The 12353-nt window shown below is 40.7% G+C and overlaps 1 protein-coding gene across 2 annotated transcripts in view; it reads right to left on the reverse strand.

Annotated features, from left to right (window-relative positions):
* Nucleotides 1-12353, reverse strand: part of FAM151B (family with sequence similarity 151 member B) — a 29035-nt gene that overhangs the window by 7848 nt on the left and 8834 nt on the right. For both annotated transcript variants that reach the window (XM_080925255.1, XM_080925256.1), the window contains exons 4-5: nt 11574-11791; nt 10607-10742 (exon numbers count right to left, since the gene is read on the reverse strand). In XM_080925255.1, the coding sequence (XP_080781381.1) occupies nt 10607-10742; nt 11574-11791 (354 nt within the window). The remainder of the gene's footprint in view (nt 1-10606; nt 10743-11573; nt 11792-12353) is intronic.

Raw genomic sequence — 12353 nt, forward strand, 5'->3', positions numbered from 1 at the left:
CAAAAAGCAAAAAGCACCTTTATCTCAAAGCATTCAAGAAATCCGGAAAACAATGAAAGGACCAAACTTGAGAATAATAGGTATAGAAGAGAGTGAATATTACCAACTCAAAGGGCCAGCAAGCATTTTCAAGAAAATTATAGGAAAAAAAGTCCTTAACCTAAAGAAAGAGATGCCCATAAACATACATACAAGAAGCCTACATAACACCAAACAGATGGGACCAGAAATGAAATCCCTTCCTTCACACAATTAAAACACCAAATGCACAGAACAAAGAAAGAATATTAAAAGCAGTAAGGGAAAAAAGGTCAAGTGACAGAAAAAGAGAGATCCATCAGAAATATAGCAGACTTGTCAACAGAGATTCTAAAAGCCAGAAGATCTTGGGCAGATGTAATACAGACCCTAAGAGAACAAAAATGCCAGCTCAGGATACAATACCCAGAAAAACTCTCAATTACCATAGATGGAGAAACCAAGGTATTCCAAGAAAAAAACAAATGTAAACAATATCTTTCCACAATATGGAAATATGTGGAAAGACATTGAGGATATGAGGATAATATGGAGGATAATAAAAGGAAAAGCTCAACAAGGAGGGAAAGTACACTCAAGAAAAAGCAAAAAAAAAAAAAGATTCTTTTCACAAAAGAAAAACCTAGAAGAAGAGAAACACACAAATACAAATCCATCTCTAACAACAAAAATAAGATGAAACAACAATCACTGGTCCCTAATATCTCTCAACACCCATGGGCTCGATTCCCCATTAAAAAGACATACACTAACAGACTGAACACATAAACAGGACGCAGCATTTTGCTGCATATAAGAAACACACCTCAGGACAAAGATGGGCACTACCTCAAAGTAAAAGGGGAAACAATTTTTTTCCATGCAAATGGTCCCAAGAAACAAGCCAGAACAGCTATTCAAATATCCAAAAAAAAAAAAAAAAAAGACTTTCAATTAAAAGTTATCAAAAAACAATGGGGAAGGACACCACATACTCAAAGAAAACCATGATGGACTCTCAATTCTGAACATCTATGCTCCAAATGAAAGGGCACCCACATTTGTAAAAGACATGTTTGTTACTGAAGCTCAGAGCACACAGTGAACCTCACACAATAATAGTAGGAAATTTCAACACCCCACTGTCACCAAGGGACAGATCATGGAAACAGAACTAAACAGAGACACAGTGATACTAAAAGAAGTTACAAACCAAACGGATTTAACTAATATCTACAGAACATTTCACCCTAAAACAAAAGAATATACCTTTTTCTCAGCACCTCACGGTACCTCCTCAAAAATATAATCAAGCACAAAACAACCTAAACAGAGACAAGAACATTGGATTAATCCCACGTATTCTATGGGATCACCACAGACTAAGGCTGGTCTTCAATAACAACTAGAACAACATAAAGGCCACGTACTCGTGGAAGCTGAACCACTATCTACTCAATGACAACTTGGTCAGGAAAGAAACAGAGAAAGAAATTACAGACTTTTTAGAATTCAATGAAAATTAAGGAACAACATATGCAAACTGATATGACACAATGAAAGCACTGCTAAGGGAAAAACTCATAGCCTTGAGCACCTCCATAACAAAATTGGAGCAAGCGTACACTAGCAACTTAACAGCTCATCTGAAAGCCCTAGAACAAAAAGAAGCACATATACCCAAGAGGAGTAGACAGCAGGAAATAATCAAACTCAGGGCTGAAATCAACCAAGTAGAAACAAAAGGAACTATATAAAGAATGAGCGGGTTCTTTGAGAAAAATCAACAAGATAGATAAACCCTTAGCCATACTAACCTGATGGCACAGAGACAGTGTCCAAATTAACAAAAATCAGGAATCAAAAGGGAGACATAACAACAGACTGAGGAAATTCTAAAAGTCATCAGATCCAACTACATAAGCCTGTACTCAAAAACATGACAATTTTCTAGACAGATACCAACCCAGGTCCAAAGTTAAATCAGGATCAGAAAAACCATCTAAACAGTCCCACAACCCCTAAAGAAATAGAAGCAGTCATTAAGAATCTCCCCCGACCCCCACCAAAGAAAAGCAAGCCCAGGACCAGATGGGTTTAGTGCTGAATCAGAACACCTAACACCAATACTCTCTAAACTATTCCACAAACAGAAACAGAAGGAACACTACCCAATTCATTCATTCTATGAAGCCATTTACATTTATACCAAAACCAAAGATCCAACAAAGAGAGAACTTCAGGACAATTTCCCTTATGAATATCCATGCAAAAATACTTAAGAAAATTCTTGAATCAAGGACCCACCAAAAAGATCATCTATCAGGATCAAGTAGGCTTCATTCCAGTAATGCAGAGATGATTCAACACATGGAAATCCATCAACATAATCCACTATATAAATAAATTCAAAGAAAAAAAAACCCATATGATCATCTCATTAGATGCTGAGAAAGCCTATGACAAAATTCAACACCCTTTCATGGGTAAAAGTCTTTGAAAGATCAGGAATTCAAGGCCCATACCTAAACATAGTAAAAGCAATACACAGCAAACCAGTAGCCAACATCAATCTAAATGGAGAGAAACTTGAAGCAATCCCACTAAAATTAGGGACTAGACAAGGCTGCCCATTCTTTCCCTACCTATTCAATACAGTACTCAAAGTCCCAGCCAGAGCAATTAAACAACAGAAGGAGGTCAAAGGGATACATACTGTAAAGGAAGAAGTCAAAATATCACTATTTGCAGATGATATGATAGTATTCTTAAGTGACTCAAAAATTCCACCAGAGAACTTCTAGAACTTCTACAGGTGATAAACAACTTCAGCAAAGTGAATGGATATAAAATTAACTCAAACAAATCAGTAGCCTTCCTCTACTCAAAGGACAAACATGCTGAGAAAGAAATTAGGAAAAGGACATCCTTCACAACAGTCACAAAATATAAAATACCTTGGTGTGACTCTAAACAAGCAAGTGAAAGATCTGTATGACAAGAACTTCCAATCTCTGAAGAAAGAAATTGAAGAAGATTTCAGAAGATGGAGTGATCTCCCATGCTCATGGATTGGCAGGATTAATATAGTGTAAAACTGATCTTGCCAAATCAATCTACAGATTCAATGCAGTCCCCATCAAAATTCCAACTCAGTTCTTCATAGAGTTAGGATAATTTGCAAAGTCATTCAGAATAATAAAAAACCCAGGATAGGAAAAATTATCTTCAACCATAAATGAACTTCTGGGGGAATAACCATCCCCAACCTCAAGCTGTATTACAGAGCAATTGTGATAAAAAACTGTATGATATTGGTACAGAGACAGGCAATTAGATCAAAGGAATAGAATTGAAGACCCAGAAATGAATCCACACACCTATAGTCACTTGATCTTTGACAAAGGAACTAAAACATCCAGTGAAAAAAAGAGCATTTTCAACAAATGATGCTGGTCCAAACTGGTGGTCGACATGTAGAAGAGTGCCAATTGATCCATTCTTATCACCTTGTACACAGCTGAAGTCCAAGTGAATTAAGGATCTTCACAGAAAACCAGTTACACAGATTCTAATAGAAGATAAAGTGGGGAAAAATCTTCAAACACATGGGCATTGAAAAATTTCCTGAACATAACACCAACGGCTTATACTCCAAGATCAACAACAGACAAATGGGACCTCATAAAATTGAAGAGCTTATGTAATAAAGCAAAGGACTCAATAGGACCAAATGGCAACCCACAGATTGGGAAAAGATATTTATGAAACCTAAAACAATAAAGGGCTAATAACTAAGATTATCAAGAAGGTTGATTCCAGAGAACCAAATAAATAACCCTATTAAAAAGTGGAGTAAGAACTAAATAGAGAATTCTCAGCCAAGGAATCCCAAATGGCTGAGAAGCACTTAAAGAAGTATCTAACACCCTTAGTCATCAGGAAAATAAAACTCAAAACAACCCTGAGATTCCACCTCACACCAATCAGAATGGCTAAGATCAAAAATGCAGGTGACAGCAGATGTTGGTAAGGATATGGTAAAAGAGGAACATTCCATTGCTGATGGGATTGCAAGCTGGTACAACCACTTTGAAAATCAATCTGGTGGTTCCTGAGAAAACTGGAAATTGTTTTACCTGAGGACCCAGATATATCACTCCTGGGCATATACCTAAAAGATGCTCCAACATATAACAAGGACACATGCTCCACTACATTCATAGCAGCCTTATTTATAATAGGCAGAAACTGTAAACAATCTAGATGTCCCTCAACAAAAGAATAGATACAAAAAATGTGGTATATATACACAATAGAATACTCTATAGCCAGTAAAAACAATGACTTAATGAAACCACAGGCAAATAGAGGGAACTAGAAAATATCCTGAGTGAAGTAAACCAGACACAAAAGAACACACATGCTATGTACTCACCAATAAGTGGCTATTAGTCCCAAAGCCCACAATGCCCATAATACAACCCACAGAACAAATGGAGAAGGAAGACCAGGGTGTGAATTGTTCAGTCCTGCATTGTGGGAGGTGGAGGGAATGGGGGACCAGGGAGGGAAACAAGGGGGAGAAATAAGGGTGGCAGCTTCAGGATCTGGAGATGTGAGAGGGGTACAGAGGGTCAGGTAATTGAACAAAAGTTGTAGTAGGGGGATGAGGAACTGGGAATGGCCACCAGAGGGTCCTAAACACCAGGGACACTTGAGGCTCCCAGGACCCAATGGGGATGGCTTTAGCGGAAATATGCAGAAAAGGGGAGCTAGAACCTGTAGAGACCTCCTCCAGCAGATAGGCATGGCCCCGTTCAAGGGGTGGGGACACCCACCCATCTCGAAGTTTTTAACCCAGAAATGTTCCTGCCGGAGGAAGAACAGGGACAAAAATAAAATAGGGACTGAAGGGCCAACAAAAGACTGCCCCACCCAGGGACCCATCATTTCTGCAGACACCAAACCCAACCCTACTGCAGTGGATAAGAGGTGCTTGCTGACAGGAACCTAGTGTGGTGGGTCCTGAGAAAGTCTGGCCAGCAACTGACCAATGCAGAGGTGGATGCTTGGAGACAACTGTCAGACTGAGCTCAGTGAACCTGGTCGAGGAGCTAGTGGAAGGATCAGAGGAGAGAAGGGGGATTGCAACCCCATTAGAAGAACATAGGCTGGCCAGACCACCCAGTTCTCCCAGAGTCTGGACCACCAACCAAGGAGTGTACCTGAAGGGATCCATGGCTCCAGGTACATATGTAGCAAAGGTTGGCCTTGCCTGACAGCAACAGGAGGGGAGGCCCTTGGTCCCAGTGAGGTTTGATGTCCTATGGTAGTGGGATGCTAGAATGGTGGAACGCAAGAGTGTAGGTGGGTGGGGGAGCACTCTCAGACAGGCAAAAGGTAGGGGGGAGGGCGGATGTGAGATAGGGGACTGGTGGAGTGGGATAACATTTGAGATGTAAGCAAATGGAATGATTAATAAAAAAAATTTAAACTTATTTTGTGTCTAGAACAATGACAGTCATGGAATATATTTAATGTGTAATTGTACTAATTTTGTGTTACTTTTGTTAAGGCTGAAGAAAATATGCTATACAGTTTTCATAAGAGAAAAATCTAGGGTCTGAGAATGTAGTTCATTGGAAATCTAGGGTCTGAGAATGTAGTTCATTGGAGAAGTACTTTGTCTGGTATGGATTAAATACCCAGTACCTCCCTCCAGTCAAAGACACACACACACACACACACACACACACACACACACACACACACACACACACACCAAGTGTGTGAAGTGTATTTTAACGCCAACTGAAGATAGGTAAAGTATTTAAATGAAAACATATTTGTCTTTATTCACTAATGAAATGATACTGAATAAAATTCCAAATTGTCTTTTCATTGGTGATTAGTGTCCTTTTAGCTACTTGTTTTCAACTACTTCCTGTGACAAATACTCAGGGGATAAATTGAAGGAGAAAACTATTTGTATCCTATCACTAAAGGAGGCTTAGTTTCCACACTCTGCTAAGCCTCAAGCAACTTTATACACTGCATTTGAATTAGGGTTAAGGTTTTTCATACACAGTGCATTACATAAACTTACACATCCATGCATCATACATACATACAGATGTGTGCATTACACACACATACACATGTGTGCATCACACACACATATATATACATGCATCACACACACATGTGTGCATTACACACATGCACATGTGCGCCACACATACATCAACATGCATGTATTACATATGCATGCATCATACACTTATACATACATACATGCCTCACACACATATACATATGTGCATCACATACACATACATGTATCACACACACATGCACACATACACATGCAAAGGCCAAGAGAACTCCTTAGTAAAAATGACACAGTGGGGGCTGGAGAGATGGCTCAGCGGTTAAGAGCACCGACTGCTCTTCCAGAGGTCCTGAGTTCAAATCCCAGCAACCACATGGTGGCTCACAACCATCTGGAAAGAGATCTGATGCCTTCTTCTGGTGTGTCTGAAGACAGCTACAGTGTACTAATAAACAATAAATAAATAAATCTTTTTAAAAAATGACACAGTGGAAACAGCATGTAGTCCATGAACGTAAACGGATGAAATACAATGCAATTTCACACCCATGGGACACGGTGTCAAAATGACTGACAGACAGCTCAAATGAGAACCTAAGGTATATAGGATTATACTGACTTTTCCTCATCATTTAAAAGACTGTTCATATGCAAGCTTGTTCATACCACTTGAGAGCAACATTTTAAATGTTGGTAATTATGCTGTTCATGCCGCTAGAACTCATTACTTTAAAACCTACTTCTCAAACATTGTCTTTATGTGACATCATGGATTAACTGACTATTGATATTTCTCTAAGGCTTTATACTGATTCAGAATGAAGGATGAAAATAATCACTCATCGTTCTTGAAAATATTATCGCTATATTTTGTGAGACAGTTTACAATGGAAAAAAGACTCAAGCTTTAAAAATTATTAACTTACTCTATAGAATTGTCTAGGTAATTGAAATCACTTTAGGTGATGACTCTGCCATGTTTAAAACCATGGGGGGGGGGGGGGAGAGATGTTAATATATAATCTACCACTTTCAATTTGAAAGACTTACACTAAATATTTTTTAAATCTTCAGTTTCTGCATAACAGAAAAGAAATGTTTTTAAGTTCTTAAGAGTTCACAACAGAGCAGCCTCGCAATGTCTGTTGGTCCTTGCTAGACTGCACTTTAGGAGACCCATTTGGGTTATATTTAAAAGGCTTATTTCTGATTGTGGGCTCTCTGGCAGGTGTCTCTATGAATAGCAAGTTTTTCGGGAGATCAGACATGGCCTTTCAAAACCATCATGACAAATCAGTGGAAATGCTGCAAACTGCACACGGACGAAGCGCGGCCTTGGCCAGGTTTCCTCACAACCGTGGCTCTAACCTCACAGTGCTCCATGACCACTAAGTCTTCAGTACTGATGCACACAATTTGTTTATATTGTGAATGCTTCTCAAACAGGGATATAAGATGTTTTCAAAGGCTAGGGTTCTGTATAAGAATAAAAGTTTTACAATTTAATTTAGTGCCACAATTTAAATACTAATCTTTAAAAATTAATATAGTACGCTAGTTGACTTCAGAGTAATTCTTCAGCACTAATGAAAACAAAGAAAACTAGAAGCAGCATTAGTGATGTAATAAGAGTTAATAATAATGATGACGTGCCTGCCAAGAGAATGTCTGAAGCACTGCACACTGTAAAAATAATCATCTCAGGGCTCAAGAGATGGCTCAGTACTTAAGAACAGTATCTGCTCTTCCAGAGGATCCAGGTTCAATTCCCAGCACCCAGAAGGCAGCTCACTGGTGTCTCTAACTTCAGTTCCAGAGGATTCAACACCCTTACACAGACATACATGCAGGCAAAACACCAATGCACATAAAATCAAAAAAAAAAACTCCTCATTAGCAATACATCTTTTTTCTGCTTGTTAGTCAGGTTTGGTTTCAGCTGTCTGCAATGAAGACCCTGACTCATTATTGTCTGGTACCATCTCATGTCTCTCTTTTGCACACTGCCAGCTGTGACTACTCAAACAACTTCAAGTTTAATTCATCTATAAATATTTTATGACTCAGCTTTCTCATGCAAGAAGAAACATAGTTACTACAAGATCATTGTCATCTTTAATGTTCTTTACTTAACAGAATTATTTTAGAGATTTTTTTCCATATTAAAACCCCAAGCCTACAGCATGACCTATAACAAGTATTTAATCTTCCATTATGAGAGTATACAATAGTATATATTCAGCCAGTCTCCAGCTGGAGGAATTTGGAATGCTTTGAAACTCTGCTAGTCCTTCTCTATGCTTACTCAACTTCTCCTAAGTAGATAAGCCCTTATTGATCAAAATCCATGAGCCCACCCACTCTTCCCTTAAGGAAATAAATCAGTGTACATCTCTGGTTCACAACACAACATGCCTGCTTTCTCCAGTCTTTCCAGTCTGCTTAGGCATTAAACTGGGCTTTTTGACAGATGACTGTTAAAAAAAATTGTGTGTTAGAATTCTTTATATCTCTCTGACATGTATCATGCTATTATTGTTACCAGAATTTCTAATTCTTGTGCATTCAAATATAGCAAAATTATCTTTCACGGCTTCTGGATGTGTTACCATTAACATCAGAAAAGACTTCTGAAACAAAATTAAAAAGCTAGCCCAGGGGCTAGAGACACTGATCAGTGGTTAAGAACACTTGCTGCTCTTGCAGAGGACCCAGGTTCAATTCCCAGCCCATATGGTGGTTCACAATCATCTGTAACTCCAGTTCCAGGGAGTCCGATGCCTTCTTCTGACCTCTGTAAACACCAGGCATGCAGGCACTACACATGCACACATAGGTAAACAACAGTCGTACACATAAAATCAAATAACCCTTTTTAAAAGCCATCCTGGTCTGTTCTTCCTGCATTAACAATTCAATATCCACGTGTGTTTGGTGGAAACGTATTTGGCAAAAAGAATAATAAAGGCTGTAAGCATAGCCTTTCCCAGATAGTTAACTGCTTCTGAGCCAGTCACTAAACCTTTGCTTTGGAAGCTGTGATGCCAGCTTGTTCCTACTCTAAGTTCTGTGACATCTGGGCTTTCTACTGGCCCCAGAAAGTACTACCCAAACTGCCTTAATATTTGTATCCTTAGAGTATACTTCAACATTTAATATATGGTACAACTAAGTTAAATCTATTTACTTTAAGATTTTATTGTTAAGTATGTATATGTATGTATGTGTATTTGCAGGCATGTACAGATAAGTACACGTGCCCTCAGAGGTGTGATCCCCTGGAGCTGAGAGTCACCTGACATGGGTGCTGGGAACTGAACACAGGTCCTCTGCAAGAGCAGTGCATGCTCTTAGCCATGGGCCATCTCTCCAGTCCCCAAACTACTGTATTTTTATATTATTAGTATCAGTGTGTGTGTGTGTACATGGATACATGCCATGGCTCATGTATGAAGGATAGAGGACAGCACTGTGGGGTCAGTTCTCTCCTTCCACATTTACATGGGTTGCAAGGCACGCGAAGGCTTTCATGGCAAACACTGACTTGCTGAGTCACCTTGCCAACCCCAGTTAACTTCTCATGGATATCAAACAATTGAAATTTTGTGTGAAAAGGATTTCTGTAATGGTAGTGTTCAAAGGCAAACTAGCCTTTTTACTTACAACTGGAAGATGACCACCTTCACTGGGAACTACCGTGTGCACCAACCGGAGAGCGGGGGGTAACACCATGCTCTTAAGGCCTGCTGGGAAGGGGTCTGTGTGCTGACCTATCAGTTCTCATTCCTTCACTCTCTACCCACTGTCCTTTGATAATTAGTGTATTGTGGCCATTTATTCTGTTTGACACAGAGTCTCGTGTGGCCCAGGCTAGACTCCAAGTTCTTCTGTAGCTTAGGCTGACCTTGAATTCTTAATCCTTCTGCTTCTGTTCCCCAAATGCTGGGCTTGCACACACACACACACACACACACACACACACACACACACACACCAGCACACTCTGAAACTCCATGCCCTTCTCCCCACACCTTACACTGGCATGGTGATAAGTGCTGGGGTTGGTCTGCTAGTGCTATGTATTTAAATATAAACTGGCCCCCAAGTCACGGAGCTCCTCATGTGCACCACACTTTAATGTTAATCGGTTAATAAATGGTTAGAGACTGTGACTGGGCAGTCGGGAGAGAAAGGCAGAACTTGAGGATGAGTGGATGCCTTGAGAAGAGACCAGAGGAGGGGGAGAGGAAGGAGAGAGGGGACAAAGGAGGAGGGACTGCCATGAGAGGAGGTGGACCACAAGCACATGTCCAGGAGGTACAGCAAGTAAGGAGGGACATACGAACGGGATACAAGTTAGAACAGCTCACAACCTGCTCAATCCGGGCCTACAGCTTGTATAAAATAGCAGGATTATGTGTCTTTTATATGGGCTAGCTATAATAAATGATTCTTGTTACAGATGATTCATACCTGTTCGATTTCGTCAAAAGCCAGAGCAACTGAGAACATGACTGCCTCACTAAGGCTGCCCTGACAGGGAACGTGACAGGCTGGGTTAGCTTGCTGCATACGTGCTCCATCTCTTCCACCATCGACCAACTGTAGCCTGAAGTAGAGAGAAAGGAATGTGCATTTGTGATTGGAATCTTGGAAGTCAATTAACTAAAAACCAAACTACCCAGGAAAAGACATCTCTACAAGTAATTTACATATGAGTTCCTACTCCACACATTTTCCACTGAGCTCAGAGTGAATTAAAACACCACAGTACAAGGAAAATATTCATTGTATTTATGTATTTCATGATGCTGAGTGGAACCCATGGTCTTGGGCACGCTAAGTGAGTAGAATATCATTAAGCCACCCATGGTAGTTTGAATAGGAATGGCCCCTATAGACTCATGTGTTTGAATGCTTGGTCCATAGGGAGTGGTACTATTTGGAGGTGTGGCTATGGTGGAATGGGTGTGGCCTTGTTGGAGGAAGTGTGTCACTGTGGAGGCGGGCTTCAAGGTCTCCTATGCTCCAGCTACATCTCCTGTGGCCGTCTCTTCTGCTGCCTACAGATCAGGATGTAGAACTCTCAGCTCCTTCTCCAGCACCATGTCTGCCTCTCTATAATATTTCCTGCATGAAAATAATGGACTAAATCTCTGAACTGTAAGCCAGCCCCAGTGAAATGTTCTCCTTGGTCATGGTGTCTCTTCACAGCAATAGAAACTCCAAGACACCACTGAACAACAACGAATGTTCAGGGACAGAGCTGTGTTCTTCAGCCACATTTATGGAGCTCCTTCCTGCCTGAAAAGCTCTCATGTGCTTGAGCTAACATGTGAATTTGTTTTATTCCCTACTGAACAAATGAGTCCAGAATATTTCACACATTCACAAAGACCAATTTGCTATTTGCTCAAAGCAAATTGACTAGAATTATCACCTTCATTGACTTTCTCAGGATGCCACCCTGTGGTCCAACCCAAGGAAAAGGTCACGTCTGGAAAGAAGGCTGTCACGGTGTCTAGAAAGGCGTTGGCATCGACTACTCTGCTGCTCCCATTTGGCCCAGGAAGGACATCCGCATTCATCCACACAGGCCGCCGCAGGTACTGCTTCACACTGTCCAGGAACAGCATGGATGCTCTGACAGCTGCCAGACTGAGAAAGAGTTTGTCACCAGAAAGTCCTCCCACACTGAGCTCTTCCTGTTCTCAAATTCAACACCAAATACAAACACTCATATGGGAACAGAGGGGACGTCTAACAAGTACCCTACCTCAAAGTATTTATACTTCATTTCCATGAAAGGAACTTACAGATTTTACAATGATGTGAATAACGCCAGTCCCTATGGACCACACGGCCGGGTCACTAAGTGCAGTGACATGAACGTTCTCATGCCAGCCACACTCAGAAGTAGGAGGTGCAAGTGGGCACGCTCTGACAGGGCTCCTGCCACTCCTCTTCAGCCTTTGATAAGATTGACTCCAACACTCACCATCCTGCGGAAGGAAGGTCTCTTTCCTTCACGCATGATTAGGGAAACTTGGAGACATGCCTAGGAAGACTAAAACCATATCCTTGGGACTGCAGAGACTGCTCAGTGGTTAAGAGCATTAGCGGTTCTTCTAGAGACCCATGTTCAGTTCCCAGAACCCACATGGCAGCTCACAGGCATCTGTAGCTCTAGCTCCAGGGCTTCTGACACCTTCAAAAGACA

The sequence above is a fragment of the Micromys minutus genome (assembly GCF_963924665.1).
Source record: "Micromys minutus genome assembly, chromosome: 11".
Taxonomy (NCBI): Eukaryota; Metazoa; Chordata; class Mammalia; order Rodentia; family Muridae; genus Micromys; species Micromys minutus.